Source organism: Prunus persica, chromosome G4 (genome assembly GCF_000346465.2).
Source record: "Prunus persica cultivar Lovell chromosome G4, Prunus_persica_NCBIv2, whole genome shotgun sequence".
NCBI lineage: Eukaryota > Viridiplantae > Streptophyta > Magnoliopsida > Rosales > Rosaceae > Prunus > Prunus persica.
Window position 1 is genome coordinate 2,811,801 of NC_034012.1, and position 18,395 is coordinate 2,830,195.

Consider the following 18,395-nt stretch of genomic DNA (forward strand, 5'->3'; position numbering starts at 1 on the left):
ATTCATTCCAAGACACAACTTTCCTCCTTGGATGGTGAGCCATTATCCGATTCTACTGAGTATCGTCGCTTGGTTGGTTCTCTTCAATACCTCACACTTACTCGCCCCGACATTTCCTTTGCAGTTCAACATGTCGCACCATTCATGAGTATCCCATGCACTTCTCACCTTGCTGCTGCTAAGCGTATTTTGCACTATCTAAAAGGCACCTTACAACTTGGCCTTGTGTTTCGATCCTCTTCTAGTCCTCTTGCACTTCATGCCTATTCTGATGTTGATTGGGCTGGGTGTCCTGACACTAGGTGTTCTACTTCAGGTTATTGTATTTTCCTCGGTCCGAATCTCATTTCTTGGAGTGCCAAGAAACAGCCTACTGTTTCTCGATCTAGTGTTGAGTCTGAATACCATTCTCTAGTTAGGGTCAGTGCAGAGATTGTTTGGATTTCAAATGTGCTTCATGAACTGCATGTACCAGTTTCAAGGCCAATTACACTCTACTGTGATAATCTTAGTGCTACCTATATGGCCTCAAATCCGGTGTTTCATGCTCGCACAAAACACATTGAATTGGATTATCACTTTGTTCGTGAGCTTGTTCTTTTCGGCAGCCATCGTGTTCAGTTTGTCTCATCTATTGATCAAACTGCAGATCTCTTCACCAAAGGCCTTCTTAAGCAACGTTTTCATCTCCTTCGTTCCAAACTCGTCTATCAAAGACCGCCGAGTTTGCGGGGGAATGTTAAAGAATTATAATGTCAACGGTTGACCTGATTACTTTCCATATCAATTTATATTTCCTGTATCAATTGCATATATTATGATTGCTGTCACAAGCTATAGTGTAGGCATAGATTTATTCTTTCCATTCTTACACTGTTGTAAAGCCTTTAAATACTTTCTCTGAGATTCAATACAATCATCGAATTCACAAAACTTTACACTTCAGAATGCCATATGCCCTCTGAAACTCTTCTACATATCAGTGTCGTTGGAGACCCGTCTCTTGTTGGACCTTAAACCAAGAGGTGGCCGCCATATGATTTATATGTCTATGAGGATGAGGAGGAGGAGGTTCATCAAATATGCTTGAAAAGGCCACCACATTGAACTCATCTCTCTGTCTCTCTCTCTCACTGATGACATGTGCTTAGTTGCTTCAATTCAGTCGTCAGCTTTGGAGATTCACTTACTGATAGGTATTTTGGATGTGTGTATAATTTAACACACACACATACACACCATATCAGAGAGAGAGAGAGAGAGAGAGATGAGTTCAATGGGGTGGTCTTTTCGGGCATATTTATAAGTGGATGACCAATGCTTTGTTAAAAGGAAAATACACCATTCCCCCAATAGGCACCTTGTGTGTTTCAGAAGTGTGACCTCTTATTCCAACAACTACCAGCCGGTCTGCACAAATTACAAAGATTTCCAGTGTGTAGGTAGATTCTGCTTATGGCGCACATTTAGTGGTGTACACTGTACCTAACATTCTAAAGAGAAGTAGTTCGACTTTAGTTCAAGTATTTTGGATGTGTGTATAATTTAACACACACACATACACACCATATCAGAGAGAGAGAGAGAGAGAGATGAGTTCAATGGGGTGGTCTTTTCAGGCATATTTATAGGTGGATGACCAATGCTTTGTTAAAAGGAAAATACACCATTCCCCCAATAGGCACCTTGTGTGTTTCAGAAGTGTGACCTCTTATTCCAACAACGACCAACCGGTCTGCACAAATTGCAAAGATTTCCAGTATGTAGGTAGATTCTGCTTATGGCGCACATTTAGTGGTGTACACTGTACCTAACATTCTAAAAAGAAGTAGTTCGACTTTAGTTCAAGTATTTTGTATGTGTATATAATTTAACACACACACATACACACCATATCAGAGAGAGAGAGAGAGAGAGAGATGAGTTCAATGGGGTGGTCTTTTCAGGCATATTGGATGAACCTCATCCTCATATCAGTTTTCATCATCCCGCATGTACTTGGTTGCTTCAATTCGGTCATCAGCTTTGGAGATTCACTTACGGATACAGGCAACTTATACAACAGCTCCCCTAACAGATCTCTCCACTACTTCCAACCGCCATATGGGGAGACCTACTTTCATCATCCCACGGGACGATGCTCGGATGGTCGTTTAATCATAGACTTCATTGGTACGTACGCATATATCCACTTATATGTATATCTATATATCTGACTTTTTTCATCTTCTCATTTAACTTTCGCTTCATTTTTGCAGCTCAGTTTCTGGGGCTTCCTCTAGTACCACCTTTTCTTCAAAACCTGAACAGTAATCAAAGTGTCCAAAACTTTGAAGCTGGTGTGAATTTTGCAGTAATAGGAGCCACGGGGCTCGATGCATCCTTTCTTGCAACAATGGAAATTCATAGTCCAAGTACCAACAACTCTCTAAGAATTCAACTGGAGTGGTTCAAACAAATGCTGCCATCTTTATGCAACACATCTTTAGGTAATTATATCACTCCGGAAAAACGTAGTCATTTGCGGCAAATTTTTTCCAAGGGACCCCAAATACCCTCGGAAAAAATACCATTTCCAAGAGCAAAACACCCTCCATCATCAATAATGCAACAATATGCTTACTATTTTCAACACCCAAAATGCCCTTGGATAAGGGTTCTCTATCGGAAATAGCTAATTTCTGACGGGAAATATTTGTGCCACATTTGTTTGCAATGAAACTAGCGCACATCGGTAGTAAATTCTCGATTTTTTAGGGTAATTAGTTGTTAATAGTGATTATGTACTTCCATGAGCAATCATTAGTTTACGCAAAAGGGTGTATTTGCGAGGGCGTATAATTGCCGTCATGAAATAGATATCTATTACTAATGGCATATATTTGCTCTCAGAATACAGAAGTTTAATGCTACATTTTTTCACCATAGAAATTTTTTTTTATTTTAATTTTAAAAAGTCTAATATTGTTGTTGTTGTTAATAGTGTTCCTTTGCAATACATTTGTGAATATAGGCATTCCTAACCTAAAGTAATATGTGGGCACACTTCACAATATGGAAAGAGAACATTACTTTATATATAGATATCAACTTCACACATTATTTCCTTAAAATTGTTTTCTGTCCGCTTGTATATATGTGTTTGGCTAGTACACTTTGGATCCACCACCAAAACTATATGACAACTTGAACAGTTGGACTTGGTAATGTAAAGCTTTTCAATTAATTTCTATACCTACCAACTTTAATAATTTTCATCTTGGTCGATGGATCAGTTGTTTAATTTTTATTTCTGATTAATTACAGACTGCAAGAAATTCCTTTCAACTTCTCTAATTCTAATGGGATCGATTGGATGCAACGATTACAACGATGGATTGCTTGGAGGAAAAAGTATAGAACTGGTTCGATCATATTTACCATTAGTGATAGAAGCAATTGCTTCAACCATCAATGTAAGACTGCATGGGGAATCATAATTGCTACTTGCTAAGGTAGTCTTTTTTTCTGAATTTTCTTTGGCTGCATGGTTTGCAGGAGTTAATCGAGCTCGGGGCAGCAACAATTTTGGTACCAGGCAACAATCCAATTGGTTGCCTTCCTGCTTATCTATCAAAATTTGAGACTTCAGATAAGAACCAATATGACCCTTCGACTGGCTGCCTAAAATGGTTAAACGAGTTTGCTCAGTACCACAATGAGCAGCTTCAGATCGAACTAAGTCGGATTCGAAGGCTTCATCCTCAGGTCACTATCGTTTATGCAGATTATTACAATGCCCTGCTGCAATTATATCAATCTCCACACCAGTTTGGTACTTCTTCTTCAACCCCTTTAATATTTCTATATCTACCTATTTCACAATTTATGATAAATAATAATAATTCCAGGATTTACTGGGGAGACTAGCAAAGCATGCTGTGGAGGAGGAGGGCCATACAACTTCAACCCATCCCTACAATGTGGGAATGCAGGGGCAACTGTTTGTGAGAACCCTTCACAGTTTATCAACTGGGATGGCATGCACTCTACTGAAGCAGCATACAGGTTGATGACCAAGGCTTTACTACAAGGAAATTACACCTTTCCACGCCTTGCCTCCTTGTGTGTTTCACAAATGTGACTCAGAGACAAGAGAATACTTGTGTGCAACGGACTCAAGAGACAGTTACCAATAGCTAGCTACTGAAAAAGTCCTATCTATTTTTGGTTTTATCATTTAATATTTTAAATAATAAGTTTTTGATTAGTAGACTAGTATTCTTAAATTCGAGTCTTCATGTTACATTAATAATGTGTGTGATGGAATAAAACTCCCCTCTTTCAATATTACTTGTATCATAAAATATTATCTAATTCTGTTTCTTTCGTAAACGAATCCTAAGAGCCCCCAGACTTCAGCTTCCAAAATCTGTCCTCTCCCCAGATTCACAACAAACCCACTCACCCAATCCCCATTAGAAGCTCGAATAGCCCCCACCAGCTCCAACACATCTTTGTTTATCACCAATCGTGACTAATTTGGTTGACTCCAATTGCTACAAAAGCACAGTGGGGCCCTTAGCATATCTAATAAACTTTTTTTTTTTGCCATGATATCCAATCAACTTTAGTCAATTACTTACGTTTTATTACTTTTATTTGTTGGAATATGTTATTACTTTTTTATAGGGTTGGGCATTTATATCGAAAACTCGATAAACCGGTCAAACTCAATCGATTTTGACGGTTTGGTTTAGTTTTTTAATTAAAAAAATCAAAAATGGGAAAAATAACTGGCCGAACCGACATTGAACTGGTTTCAAGCTAGTTTAATTTATCTGAAGCAGCGAAAAATTGACTGACCACCATTAGTTCTCTGGCTGCCTCTCTCTCTCTCTCTCTCTCTCTCTCTCTCTCTCTCGTCGTCTTCTCCACCAAAACTGCACCGCACCGGAAATTCCAAAATTTTCTTTGCTCCCAATGTAACCAAAAAACCAAAAGCGGTGCCCCTTTAAGTCTAGTTGAAATGTAGCTGTCCATGATTGTGGAAACTTGTGGTCTTGCTCAATAGGATCACCATCACTAGTATTTATTTCAATCAGTTTATTGGGTAAAGACCAATATCTAGTTGAAACGTGCCCAAATATTTAAAGCTCAACTAAACTGCTAAACCACGACATAAAATTACAAATAAGTACATAGCCTATGCTAAAAGTCATTTAACCAATAATATGTAATGAGACAAACAAAAGTCATATTGCCAAACATTATTTGTATTTTGTACCACCCATATCCCTCTTCCATTACTTTACAAAATGAAGCTGTTTATTCTTGTAGCCTCTCTATGCCTGACTTTGAGCACAGTCTCCTCAAGTCTTCAACCATACGAGGCAATTTTCAACTTCGGTGACTCCCTTAGTGACACCGGAAATTTCCTCCTCTCTGGTGCTCTTGCATTCCCAGTCATCGGAAAGCTCCCTTATGGAGAGACCTTTTTTCGACGTGCAACCGGCCGGTGCTCCGATGGACGACTTGTCGTTGATTTCATTGGTAAGCCCCTCCTCCTCCCCTCCTTCTTTCTTTTTTTATACAATGGATAATCTAAACCATTCTAAATTAATCTAATTTACGAGGAGAGAATTCAAACTTAAGTGTAAGAGGGCGAGCTCACTATCCTAACCCACATCTGTAATATATAAATATACATTAATTTGATTAATTTGGCATGTGATGTGAATTGAATGAACTTTGATAACGTTGTAGCTGAGGCACTTGGGTTGCCACATTTGCCACCCTACCTGGCACTAAGCAAAGGCCAAGATGTGAAGCATGGAGTGAACTTTGCTGTTGCTGGAGCCACTGCGCTTGACCCACAATTCTTCTACCAAAGAAAAATCGGATCCGTTATGTGGACAAACGATTCCTTGAGCACTCAGCTTGGTTGGTTCAAGAAGCTTAAGCCCTCACTTTGCACCACCAAACAAGGTGATCACAAAGTCTAGAGATCAAACTAACCCACAAACCTAGTTTCTTAACTTAATTCACATTTTTAATTTGATTTTTCCACAGAGTGTGACAACTACTTCAAAAAGGCTCTGTTTCTGGTGGGGGAGATAGGTGGAAACGATTACAACTATGCCTTCTTTGTTGGTGGAAACATTAAACAGCTCAAAGCTTCTGTCCCATTTGTTGTTGAAGCAATTACTCAGGCCACCAGTGTATGTATATACACAAATATTACTTAAATAATAAGTTTTTTTATTTTGTATATACAAGCGAGAGTATAAATTAATCTAATTTAGAGAAAGGAGACTCGAACTTGATATTGTAAGGAGGTGGGTCCAACTCGCTTAATTTATGTCTACAGTTAAATAATAGTAATTTTACACAAAAATGGTCACATAATAAATTACTGTGGCAGGCATTGATAGAGGAAGGAGCAGTGGAGTTGGTGGTGCCCGGAAACTTGCCGATTGGGTGCTCAGCTGTGTATCTGACTCTGTTTCGAAGCCCCAACGAAGCTGTTTATGATAAACGAAATAGGTGTTTGAAGGCATTCAATGGTTTCTCCAAGTACCATAACAGTGAGCTCAAGCGTGCCCTGGGGGCACTTAGACTAAAATACCCTCATGCAAGGATTATATATGCTGACTACTATGGTGCAGCCATGCCTTTTTACCATGCCCCTCAGCATTATGGTAAGTTTTATAAATTGGAACTTCCATTACTTCTGTATTTTATTTATAAATTATGGTTAATTGGACTAACTCACGTCTGTTAAAATCATAATATTATTTGTTTTTTTAGGGTTCAAAAGTGGGACATTAAGGGCTTGTTGTGGAGGGGGAGGGCCATACAACTTCAATAATTCAGCAAGGTGTGGGCACATTGGATCAACAGCCTGTAAAGATCCATCTTCCTATGCAAACTGGGATGGAATTCACTTAACAGAAGCAGCTTATGGGCACATTGCCAAGGGCTTGATCCATGGCCGTTTTGCCACACCCCTCTAGGCTCTAGCTTTATAATACATTAGCTACTTTGCCTTTGTCTTACAATTGGTTCCTTTTATAGATTGCCATTGTTGGTGTGTGCGCAGCGCAATATATTACCGTAAAGAAATAAATTTACCATTTTGTTCAAAATATATGCTTAAGATCTTACTTGTGAAGCAAACAAGGTGACAATGGTCATCCGAAAGTACATTTCAAACTGTAATTACTTCAGAAAGGGGAGGTAGGCATGGAAGATAAGATGATTTAATTACGCCTTCTTTGCTGGTGGGCAGAGCATTAAACAGCTAAAAGATTTCGCACCCCCTTAGTCGTTGAAGCAATTACTAAGACCACCAATGTATGCTAACATCAATCATATTCATGACATGAGGCAGTTAATGCTCATAACCTACACCCTACATAAAAATGTGACATCATATTTGTTATTTATTGCATGGGGTCTAGTGGCCAGAAACATTTATAATAATAATAATAATAATGTGCTCAAGAAAGGACGTTAGGCTTCCGGCAGTCAACTGGAGAGAGACCAATGGCCAGGCCGTTGCTTGGTTCTGCGAACGACAGGATTTTAGATGTCGTTCAGTCTAGCTCAAGAAAGAAAAATACAAAAAGATAAAAAGGTGGAGATGCGGGGTATCGATCCCCGTACCTCTCGCATGCTAAGCGAGCGCTCTACCATCTGAGCTACATCCCCTTTGTTGTTCGAAGTTTCGGATATGTCATGTATAACTACTACTAAATTGAGAAGTAGTTTTTGTGACCTTTATATATATATTATTATATTCCAACAACTACACAAACCAACCGTGTCTGCTAGCTTTTGTTTCAACCTTATTGTTTGTGTAATTTATAATTTAATATATATCACAGTAAAAAAATTAGGTTTAGTTGGAATGCAGTTGTCCCCAGATACCTGCACGACATTACTATACTAATAAGATAGGAGATTATTCAATAAGTATTTTATATTAATGATTAATTGGTTACATATTTCTAATTTTGATTGTTGGATTGCATATATGTTGTATATTAAATTTACTAACATATCTAATGAATGCAATCCAACGACCAAAATTAAAAATATACAACAAATCCTTAACTTAAATACTCATTGGAGAACCTCCCTAATAAGATTATAGAAACGATATGGCACTTCAAAATTAGATATGATTGTAGCTGAGGTATTTGGGTTAGCACCATGAGGTTGTAAATTGGGCTTTGTGTTGAAATATGGGCAAGTTTTGGACAAAATATACTTAATTACCAAATTTAGGTTTTTCATACAACTCAACCCAAATTTCAACATACAGACTTTTCACTTTTCCTCTTTTCTTATAATATCGCACAACTGAAACACAGACTGATGCATAATCAACCTTAAACCTATGGACAGAACCACAAAAACAGAAATCAAGATTAAAAATCAGCATCATCATCATCCTCATGGTCCCTCAGCACCCAAGAACCGTCGTCCAGCTGAGTCATGCACTTGTTCTTCTCACACCGCCAAGACGCCGGTATAAGATACTCCTCCTCCAAATCATCAGCACTCTTATTTACCAGGGCTATGTCACGCTTAACTTCCAACTTGAACCCTCCTTTGCTCCCTTGTGTTCCTGCAACTCCATGCAAGTACCCTTCCAAGTTATGCCAACTTGCCAGCCCTCCAGGGCTCTTCAGGTACTTGGATTTTCGAGTGTCGATGGCCAACTCTTCTCCCACGTTCGAGTAACCCAATGGAATTGGGTAGTTGGGGACAACATCTAAAGCATTACGAACGCGTAAGGTTCGAACATCTTTGTGCCCGGAGAAGACCTTCTCAAAGTTTGAGTCTCCAACTCGAGGGCTGGCAAAGACAATGGCTGTTACTGGACAGGCTTTGTTTGGCTGCTCCTTTGGCCTGTTTACGCCATTGGCAACAATGTCAACTGCGTTCAGTGTGGCAATTGCTGCACCCAAACTATGCCCTGTTATTGTGATGCTAATTTCCTCATCCTTGAATTGCTCTACTAGTCTCCTAACTTCTTCAATAACCTGGATATATATAAATGCAAAAAGTCAGAAAACATTACATTTGCATGTAACGTTCTTTTGTCAAGTATTGCATATGTTAAGTTAACAGACTGTCAATATGATTATACCTGATATCTGGCACTGGTTTTGTTGAAAGGCGAACGCGAATCATCTGAAGTATAGATAGAGTACCAACCTTCGTGCACCTTAGGATCACCGTCCTCGCCAAGTAATTTTGAGACAGAAACCAAATTAAATTGCAAGTCATTAACCCACTCCAATGACTGCACAGTGCCTCTCCAAGCAATCACAATGTCCCTCCTGCCTAACGCAGCCTTCCCTTCATCTGTAGCCACAGCAACGTACCCCATCCAATTGGATTCCTTGCACCAAGACTCCCTTGATAGAGACTTAATGAGAAAGGCCTCAGGGACTTGAATTTGTGAGGTCGCATACACAAATTTGGTCACATTGTACTTAAAAGCATTGCCTTTCTCTAAACCAACTCTAGAGAAAAAATTCTTTCTGGCATATCTGCTGCTTCCAGCATACTTTGATGCCTTCTCTGTGTTGAAGGCATCATAAGTAGCTTGAGCCATTTCTCCGTAGTGAATTATGTAGCGACGGAGATCAATGTCAAGAGGATCCAACAGGCCCTGCCAGTTGTTCTGGCCACTTAGATGCCTCCATTTTTTGGCTATGCTATGACTGCTATCCATTTTTTTCTTCAAACCAAACATCCTCGTGAGGAGGACGAGTCTTGTTGCCTTCTTTATATAGACTCCACGAAAAATTCTAGAATGCATTTAGAAACAGAAGATATTCAATGCATCACCTTGACTTTCGTAGCTTTCTTCCTCCCTGTGAAATCATGGCTGGAAGAAAACATTGTGATTGGTGACAGCAATTTAGAAGTTTTGAAATCTTAGACAAATTGAGATGCTAATGTTTGATCCGTGTGGCCAGAGATTGGTCTCGTAGTCTCATAGTATAAAAGGAATGAGGAAAACAAGTTCAACCCAAGAATAGAAAACTTCGAAGTTAATTCTGTTAATTTTGTTGCTGCAAGCAATGTGATTGCATATCTTGGACATTAGGCATATGCCAAATCCGATGAAATCCCATTTCTCTAAGGCAGGTTAGATTCCCCTATTCTTGGCTTGGAAAGTACAAGCAATGAAGCAAAATCAGCTTACTCCTCGACAGATAATTTGGTGGTTGGCAACTTTATGATGTTTAAAACTTTGTCTTCATATAGTTCTAAAATTGAAGCATATCTTTTGCCAATGTACATGCTGCATGGGATGGGCTAAAACTCCTTCAAGATGGTTTTCTACAGGTTTTTTCTTAACGATTGGTCCACTTAACAATTGACAATAAGAAGGAGATGGATGGAGATGGATCATCTTTTTTGGTTACAGAAAGAGAGATGATGGTGATGGCCTTTGCGTTTGCGTTTGCTTTTGCTACAAGGAAAACATATATCTTCGGGAAAAGTATGATGTTGGCAAGTTAAACAAGGCAAGCCTTGTACATTTTGGTTATATTTATATATATACATATTGGATGATATATAAGAAGAAGAATAAGCATGACGTAACCAATGGCGTACGTCCCCTAGGAATAGATAATTAAGTTGGCAGCCTTCTACTAAAAAGCCTTAGCTTTTGACTCTCCACTTTGCAATGTCCCCATACCTAGATTTCGACAAGCTTATGGTACGTAATGTATGTACTCACTCACATCTTATGCTAAAGGCAACGGATGGCGAAATCAACACTATGGCCCCGAAAGGTACACATGGTTGAAGCCCATTGGGTTGAATCGTAGTTTTAGACATTCTGTGTTTTCTTTTACTTTCTTTAATAAAGTAAAAATTAAGTGTCATTAGACTAAATCATCGATTTATTGCGTAAATTAAGTGTCATTAGACTAAATGATCGATTCATTGCGTTTTGTGGTTTTTTTTCCTCTTGGATCATTGTTTTTAACATCATACATGGACTAATTATCATGGGTTTTTCAATCTTATGTAAGGCTAAGGAGATCAAGATAAGATTGAAGGATGAAAGTTTGGGCCTGTAGAAATACGGGTCTATTAATTGAAACAGTGACCCAACTCATCCCAAACCATCCACCAAGTTGGTAATTTCAAAATTCAACATTTTAAAATAATAATGGTGGTGACTAGTGGTGATGCTCTCTGTCAGATCTCACTAGTTTTTTTTTTTTTTTTCTCGGGGCCGTAGTTAAAAAAGAGGGAGTATTCTCACGTATACATATCATAGAAGATCGAATCGGAGACTACTCTATCACTCAGGTAAGACCCCATTGGCTTGGCCAGTTCTCACTGGTTTTACTTGGACCAGTTCAGAGAACAGAGTCCTTTTAACTTTTTTCTCTTTTCTTTGGAAGGGGGGGTGACCTTTTTGAACTCAAATCTTATTCGGGGATATTATTCTCCTGCACATAATACAGTTACATGAGAAAGAAATGGTCAAGTCCCACCACCAACGTCCTATCCCATCACACCCCGTGACCAGCTTCCATCTTCACGAGACTTGTTCCCTTTGCGACAAATTGTCTATCATCTCTTATGTATATTTGCCGTGCCCATTAGGTTTTGTTCAACAATGTAAAATCTCACATCGAAAAATTAATTAAATAAATTACAACATATAAGTAGTAATATTGAAATCTTCTGTAATAAAATTTCTCACTTATTAAATTTTATAAATAATTAAATTAAAAATAATATCGATGTTACTAGTGGAACACAGTTTCGTCTCTTTGAAATCACTTACAATCAGATAATTGTATTCGGATTTACGAATTTCGTAACATAATATCAGACTGCAGCACCGCTTCAACTTAACTGGCTTTAACAATTTGGACCCAAAATTGATGGTGGTCATTGCTCCATGCGCCTATGACTTCATTTGACGCTGGTCGTTGACCAACTCTTTCCTTGATGCATTCAATTGAAGCTGGAGATCCCAACTCCCAAGCAACTATATCCCGCCTTTTCTAGTCACTCCCAAACTAACCAATTAATTGGTCACTAACTGAGTAGTCTGGTTAGTTGTGAAATTACTTTTTAGTTGCCATACTCCTTAAACTTAGATCCAATTTACGTTTTGATCTTCGAATTCACAAAATGTATTTTCCTCAACTTCGCTTTCATTAAGATGATTAAATTTAGATGAATTCGAGAAGATGCAGATGCATTATTAATTCGTGCAACGTCTTCCTTATCTTGATGGGAAACTGTTAAGATGATTAAATTTGAAGCAAATGCTTGTGGTTGGAGGACCACTTTGGATCACGTTACATTTACTCCCGGGGCATGTTACATTACTTTCACATATGGTTTCTTACACAAACCGTTCCTCACATTTATTTTTCTCATTCACAATACAATATAGATTTGCAATTCTTCTGTTCTTCAAACAAACTAGCGGTGCCACCCCAGAATTCATGTGAGATAATATCCAAATTCAAGTTTTGGATAATTATTTTTTCTTTTACAAGTTTGACGCTCTTAGAAATTATTATGAATTTTTTTTCATTTAAAATTGTATCTATATATAATTTTGGCCCAGATATTTGTACTTTAAGCTGAAGTATAATTAGTCACACGCACACTCATACGCAAATTGAACAAAAATGGGTAAGCAAGGCAAGGATATTGACAAGCTACAAATCTCTTTATTGGTCGGGATAGTAAAATAGTGTTATTCTCCCGTTTCATGAAAGTCTTTATTCTTTATACGAGAAAAACTTAGTTGCAACGGGAATAACACTATTTTGCTATCCCCAACCAATAATATTATGTCATGTAGAAGTGTTATCACACGTGTCATAGCCCAATTTCATAGAAATCTTTCTCCTATGTTTTTTTTTTGGGGGTTCGTAAAGTCTTTCTTCCTTTATACACATTCTCATGTCATCCTCAAAGCAGCTGTACAGCTACCAATTCAAATGAACATGAACATCCATGCTCTCTCTCTCTCTCTCTCTCTCTCTCTCTCTCTAATAATGTAGCAAAAACATGGTGAGGAAATTACCAAAAGAAGGGGGATGAATTTCCCAATTCAACACTCAGCACAAAAATAAAGGAGTCCCAAGATTGCAGAGATTCTTACATACAATCGGGAATGTTATTCTTGTATATTTGAGTGCTCGTGATGAGAGATGTAAATATACAATGATATATATTTCGGATTACACAACATAATATTTCCTCAAATTATGATTTATATCTTCCAACACTCAACCTTTGAAGGTAAGACAAGTGATCGGTTTAGAGAGTAATGCTCCAGGGAAGATTAATAATGATGTAGGGTTTACTATGATTAACAACAATCTGATACGTTAATTAAGACTAATTATAATTCAACACTTGCCGAAGACGTACATTGACTTCTCATGGCAAACAAACCAGTCAAAGCACAAACTCAAGTGAGATCTCGCGATATTATCGCGACAAATAGTGTACCAAGCCGACCGTTAGAATGACCTTTCTAGTTTCCAAAACTTCCCACTCTTTCTAAATCAATTTCATTACACTCTCACCATCCTTCAACTACAGCCCCAAAGCCATATCACCCACCGCCCTAATCCCACGCGCCCCCAATAACTCATCAGATTTTTCAAAATCTTACCCACCAAATCCCTCTTCGCGCGTGGACTACTGCTTCGTCATATTTTTTTCTTAAAAAATTGGATCCGAGAAAAGAAGACCGTTCCTCGGTAACGGCGCCTTCTGCTTTTTTTCCCTCTATCTTTAATTAATTTATCTATAAATTAAACTACTTATTTGTTTTTTTTTCTTTCAATTATTATTTATTTTCAGTCGCAAACTTCAAGCTCGACAGAGAGGGCTTCACTCACTTTCTCCAACAAAGAGACAGACGCACACAGACAGGGACGTCTTTGTAAGCCTTCGCTCTATAGAGGATTGCAAACAAGAGGACTTGAGAATCACAGACCCCAATCCCAGAGGAGAGAGAGACCCGAGGTTAGTGAGAGAGAGAGAGAGTTTTGCAATGGTAGCTGGGAAGGTGAGGGCGGCAATGGGGCTGCAAAAATCGCCATCAAATGCGAAACCGGAGACTCCTTCGAAGTCGCCGTCGCCGTCGGTAAGCTCCGGTAAGCTCTCGCAGAAGGCGGTGTTCTCGCGCTCATTTGGCGTGTACTTCCCACGCTCCTCCGCACAGGTCCAGCCTAAGCCGCCGGACGTGACGGAGCTTCTCCGCCTGGTCGAAGAGCTCCGGGAGCGAGAGTCGAGGTTGAAGACGGAGCTTCTCGAGAACAAGCTCTTGAGAGAGTCCGTCGCCATTGTCCCTGTTTTGGAAAACGAGATCCTCAACAAGAGCGAAGACATTGAGCGAGCTTCGAAGCAAATGGAGGCCTTGGAGGCCGAGAACGAGAGGTTGAGAAATCAGGTGGAGGAAGTGAAGTTGATGTTAGAGGAAGAGAGGAGGGAGAGCGAGAAAAAAGTGAAGGCAATGGAGGCTGAGATTTCGGAGTTGAAGAAAACGGGGTCGGATCGTAGCAAAGCGGAGATAAACTTGGAGAGCGACGAGCTTTCGTCGTCGCAGAGATTCCAGGGGCTCATGGAGGTCACCGGAAGGTCCAATCTCATAAAAAACTTAAAGAAGGGAGCCAAATGCGCTGACGTTCATGCAAATCAGGAGAGTCAGAAGCTAGAGCGCTCAGATTCGAAGAGGGAGGAAGCAGAAACGGAGAGACCGAGACACTCGAGGTGTAACTCGGAGGAACTCGCCGAGTCGACTCTGTCTACTATCAGATCTCGCATTCCTAGGGTTCCTAAACCGCCTCCAAGACCATCCACATCCAACGGCGAGAACAAGGCCACAACAGAACAAGCGGTTACATTTCCACCACCTCCGCCACCTCCAACGAGCCAGGCGAAGTCGGTACCTCCACCGCCACCTCCGCCGTCAAGAGCGGCTCCGCCTCCGCCTCCCCCGCCTCCTAAAGGGAGAAGGCCGGCCCCTGCGAAGGTGAGGCGAGTGCCGGAGGTTGTGGAGTTTTACCACTCTCTGATGAGAAGAGACTCTCGCAGAGACTCCGGCAGTGGAGGCTCCGACGCGCCGGCAACCGCAAATGCCCGTGACATGATCGGCGAGATCGAGAACCGTTCGGCTTACTTGCTCGCGGTAAGTTCCGGCATCGTGTTTGCTTATTAAAATTACGACTTTGCCACTGGCTTTTTGGTAGTGTCATTTGTCAGTGACAAGTGGCCGTCCTATTTGTCTTTATTGATTTTATTATTTGCTTGTTAGATAAGACAGTGCGGAGATTCGAATGGAATAGCTTTTGTTTAAATAAAAAAGGTGTAATTCTGGTGAAAGTAGAGTGGCAATTTTGTATTTGTCGATGAAAATGATATGTTTCTGTATCTACAGATAAAAACGGATGTAGAAACGCAAGGAGATTTCATAAGGTTTTTGATAAAGGAAGTTGAGAATGCAGCGTTTACAGACATCAAGGATGTGGTGCCTTTTGTCAAATGGCTGGACGATGAGCTCTCATATTTGGTACCATTCTATTTTCCAATTCAACAAATTATTACGTGATTTATTTTGACTTTCACAAAATCTCTAATTGGGGATTGACTTTGATTTTCTTTTTGTTTAGGTGGATGAAAGAGCTGTGCTGAAGCACTTCGACTGGCCAGAGCAGAAGGCCGATGCTCTGCGCGAGGCTGCATTTGGGTACTGTGATCTCAAGAAGCTTGAAACCGAGGCCTCGTCGTTTCCCGACGATTCTCGCCATCCCTGTGGTCCAACCCTCAAGAAGATGCAGGCTTTGCTGGAAAAGTAAGCGACTTTTTGGTCTTCTCTTTGCAAACTAATGCCATAATTTATTCTAGTGTTATAATGTTGTTGGTAAATTTGGAACAGATTGGAGCATGGTGTTTACAATCTTTCACGGATCAGAGAATCCGCCACTCAAAGATACAAGGTTTTCCAAATCCCTACCAATTGGATGCTCGATACTGAATTCGTAAGCCAGGTAATTCATTCCACAAAGTCCATCCTCTTTTTTTTATTGGTTATGGATTTTAGGTGGGTGCCCTTTAATAAATCACAGACGTGTAAGATAATTGAGAAATCTTTTTGACACGGTCTACCATGTAATCTAGCGTAGTAGGGGTCACAAGATGAAGAAAATATTTCCTCTCATTTTCTATTCCCACGCCTGCATGCGCGCATGTGAATTCCCAGATTTCTGATATACAATATGTTTTGTCTTCCTTACTTTTTCATTTCGGAGTTTATAGAAGTAGGGAAGCAAGTAAGATTCTATGTTGACTTTATATTTATAGGTGTAAAGAAGCAAATAAGACTCTCTCACCCATTTTCTACATATAATATGTTTTGTCTGGAGACTGTCCCCTGGCCATTGAATTGAATTGGATTGAATTGGTAGAATAATAGAACTGCAGCCAACTCCAGTACAATTAATTAATAAAATTAGTAAAGTATATTGCTAGTGGTCGTAGTATCCTAAGTTCATGATATCTGAATTACAACCTCTTTTGCGGTTGTTCTAACCTATGCAGCATAAATGTTGTGTTAGGTAGTGCAATGAATATAGTAAATGGGAATGCAAAATTGTTTAAAGGCTCTTAAATCCAGGAAGATGTAATTTATAGCACCAACAATGCTACTTAGTTAGCTTGTTATTGTACTGACAATAGTGTATGTACATGAAAAATTCACAGATCAAGCTGGCATCCGTGAAATTGGCAATGAAGTACATGAAAAGAGTCTCTGCTGAGCTTGAAATAGTAGGAGGTGGCCCCGAAGAAGAAGAGCTGATAGTTCAAGGTGTTCGATTTGCCTTCCGTGTACATCAGGTAAAAATACTCATAACAGCATCCTTTTACCATGCCCAGACATTTCACATTCTTTAGAGTAGTGACGTGATTATTCGCTGCAGTTTGCCGGGGGTTTTGATGCAGAAACGATGAGAGCATTCCAGGTGTTGAGAGATAAAGTCAGGTCATGCCATGTACAATGCCAAAACCAGCAACAGCAAAAAATTGTGTGCAGGTCTACACCATGCTAACAATCATCCATCTGTAGCAAGCTCAGCTTCAGAAAATTGCTCCGAGGGTTTTTGTTGTAAAGGGAGGACAGAAACATTGTGTTTGTGAATACAATGGCGGTAGCGCCATATGCGCCTGCATTCATAATTTTATTCATATTATTATTACTCATCTTCTACGCCTGCTCGGATAGATTTTGGGTATCGATTTTAATGTTCCTACCCAGAACTAACATGTATAATATAGCTTGTAAAAGAATGTAGTATGTATGCTGTATGCTACAACATCGTGACTCTCTGCTTCAATCACGAATAAGATCGATCAACCTTACTTTTCTCATCACGTTGTCAATCTTTGTCATATTGGTTGAAAGGTTTGCATCATATCATCAAGTAACAAGAAGCTAAGGTTATAGGGTTGCGTTCCAAAATGCCCCCTAAAGACCATTTAGTCTTTCTCGGTTTCAAATTTCAAGCTCATTCACTTGTCAAGATTGGTATCATTTAGGTCTAGCATCTTTGATACTTTCTTACTAAAAAATATGTAGGGATATTCACATATTTAATGTAACCAATTTAATAATTTCTTTTCAAATATTCACATATTTAATGTAACCAATTTAATAATTTCTTTTCAAAGTTCGTTCATGCCAGTAGTTGATGGGGATCGGGGTCCGGACACAGGTCACCAACCACATACACGAGCACCGAAATCTAAGGTTAATGCAAACTCACATATATCATAGCAAATCCATGCCGCAAATAAATTATTTCATTAATTATCAACATAAACTCCCTACAACTATAACATTAGCCTTATTTATAGGCTTTACAAGACTTGGGCACCAAGGCTACTTGGTCCAAAAGTAAACTAATTAATTATAAAATCACACATAAATAATAAAAGATATCCAGAAACTACCTAAATAAGAAAATAACAATATATCATGAAATAACTAATTAAATGGTAAATATCTATCTTGATCCACCCCTATGCTCCTGCATCAGACTCCCCTGGTTGGAAAGAATTTGTCCTCGAATTCAAGCCCTTGATTGAGGAAAATCCGAATAGAATCTTCAATGGCTTCATATTAATTATGGATCTTTTAGCATCCAATTGAAACCTTCCTTTCCAAATAAAAAGATATTTGGAATATTTTGTTATTCTTGGCTTCTTACTCCCTCTAGCAATGCAAAAGTTTCTCTCTAGAATCTTCAACCAATTGACAAAATCAACCAGGTTTTTGGCAACCTTCCAAGTGAAAATATTAATGCCTATAAAATCAATAATATCTTTGAAAG

At 39.2% G+C, this 18,395-nt stretch overlaps 4 protein-coding genes and 1 non-coding gene across 5 annotated transcripts; 3 read left to right on the forward strand and 2 right to left on the reverse strand.

The window, feature by feature from the left end:
- LOC18779921 (GDSL esterase/lipase At1g28590) lies at positions 1,716–4,329 on the forward strand. The gene is made up of 5 exons (XM_020562204.1): positions 1,716–2,172; positions 2,259–2,489; positions 3,307–3,455; positions 3,538–3,814; positions 3,891–4,329. The coding sequence occupies exons 1-5, from the start codon at positions 1,920–1,922 to the stop codon at positions 4,121–4,123; spliced, it is 1,143 nt and encodes a 380-aa protein (XP_020417793.1). The 5' UTR covers positions 1,716–1,919; the 3' UTR covers positions 4,124–4,329.
- LOC109949018 (GDSL esterase/lipase At5g45910-like) lies at positions 5,221–7,129 on the forward strand. Its single transcript, XM_020563217.1, has 5 exons — positions 5,221–5,532; positions 5,746–5,967; positions 6,052–6,200; positions 6,404–6,680; positions 6,790–7,129. The coding sequence occupies exons 1-5, from the start codon at positions 5,298–5,300 to the stop codon at positions 6,993–6,995; spliced, it is 1,089 nt and encodes a 362-aa protein (XP_020418806.1). The 5' UTR covers positions 5,221–5,297; the 3' UTR covers positions 6,996–7,129.
- TRNAA-AGC lies at positions 7,620–7,692 on the reverse strand. The gene has a single exon. It is a non-coding gene; the product is annotated as a tRNA-Ala (tRNA).
- Positions 8,252–9,995, reverse strand: LOC18779613 (phospholipase A1-IIgamma). The gene is made up of 2 exons (XM_007213288.2): positions 9,140–9,995; positions 8,252–9,032 (listed from the first exon to the last, which is right to left on the reverse strand). Exons 1-2 carry the CDS (start codon positions 9,815–9,817, stop codon positions 8,415–8,417), a joined length of 1,296 nt encoding a protein of 431 aa, XP_007213350.2. The 5' UTR covers positions 9,818–9,995; the 3' UTR covers positions 8,252–8,414.
- Positions 13,852–17,436, forward strand: LOC18780098 (protein CHUP1, chloroplastic). Its single transcript, XM_007213524.2, has 6 exons — positions 13,852–15,196; positions 15,446–15,577; positions 15,678–15,859; positions 15,944–16,055; positions 16,768–16,902; positions 16,986–17,436. Exons 1-6 carry the CDS (start codon positions 14,060–14,062, stop codon positions 17,112–17,114), a joined length of 1,827 nt encoding a protein of 608 aa, XP_007213586.1. The 5' UTR covers positions 13,852–14,059; the 3' UTR covers positions 17,115–17,436.

Coding starts and splice junctions, on each gene's coding strand:
- LOC18779921 (XM_020562204.1), top strand. CDS start 1,920: ATGAGTTCAATGGGGTGGTCTTTTCAGGCATATTGGATGAACCTCATC. Junction 2,173..2,258: donor TTTAATCATAGACTTCATTG/GTACGTACGCAT, acceptor TCATTTTTGCAG/CTCAGTTTCTGGGGCTTCCT. Junction 3,815..3,890: donor TCAATCTCCACACCAGTTTG/GTACTTCTTCTT, acceptor TAATAATTCCAG/GATTTACTGGGGAGACTAGC.
- LOC109949018 (XM_020563217.1), top strand. CDS start 5,298: ATGAAGCTGTTTATTCTTGTAGCCTCTCTATGCCTGACTTTGAGCACA. Junction 5,533..5,745: donor ACTTGTCGTTGATTTCATTG/GTAAGCCCCTCC, acceptor ATAACGTTGTAG/CTGAGGCACTTGGGTTGCCA. Junction 6,681..6,789: donor CCATGCCCCTCAGCATTATG/GTAAGTTTTATA, acceptor TTGTTTTTTTAG/GGTTCAAAAGTGGGACATTA.
- LOC18779613 (XM_007213288.2), bottom strand. CDS start 9,817: ATGCATTCTAGAATTTTTCGTGGAGTCTATATAAAGAAGGCAACAAGA. Junction 9,033..9,139: donor AAACCAGTGCCAGATATCAG/GTATAATCATAT, acceptor ATATATATCCAG/GTTATTGAAGAAGTTAGGAG.
- LOC18780098 (XM_007213524.2), top strand. CDS start 14,060: ATGGTAGCTGGGAAGGTGAGGGCGGCAATGGGGCTGCAAAAATCGCCA. Junction 15,578..15,677: donor ACGATGAGCTCTCATATTTG/GTACCATTCTAT, acceptor CTTTTTGTTTAG/GTGGATGAAAGAGCTGTGCT. Junction 16,056..16,767: donor ATACTGAATTCGTAAGCCAG/GTAATTCATTCC, acceptor AAAAATTCACAG/ATCAAGCTGGCATCCGTGAA.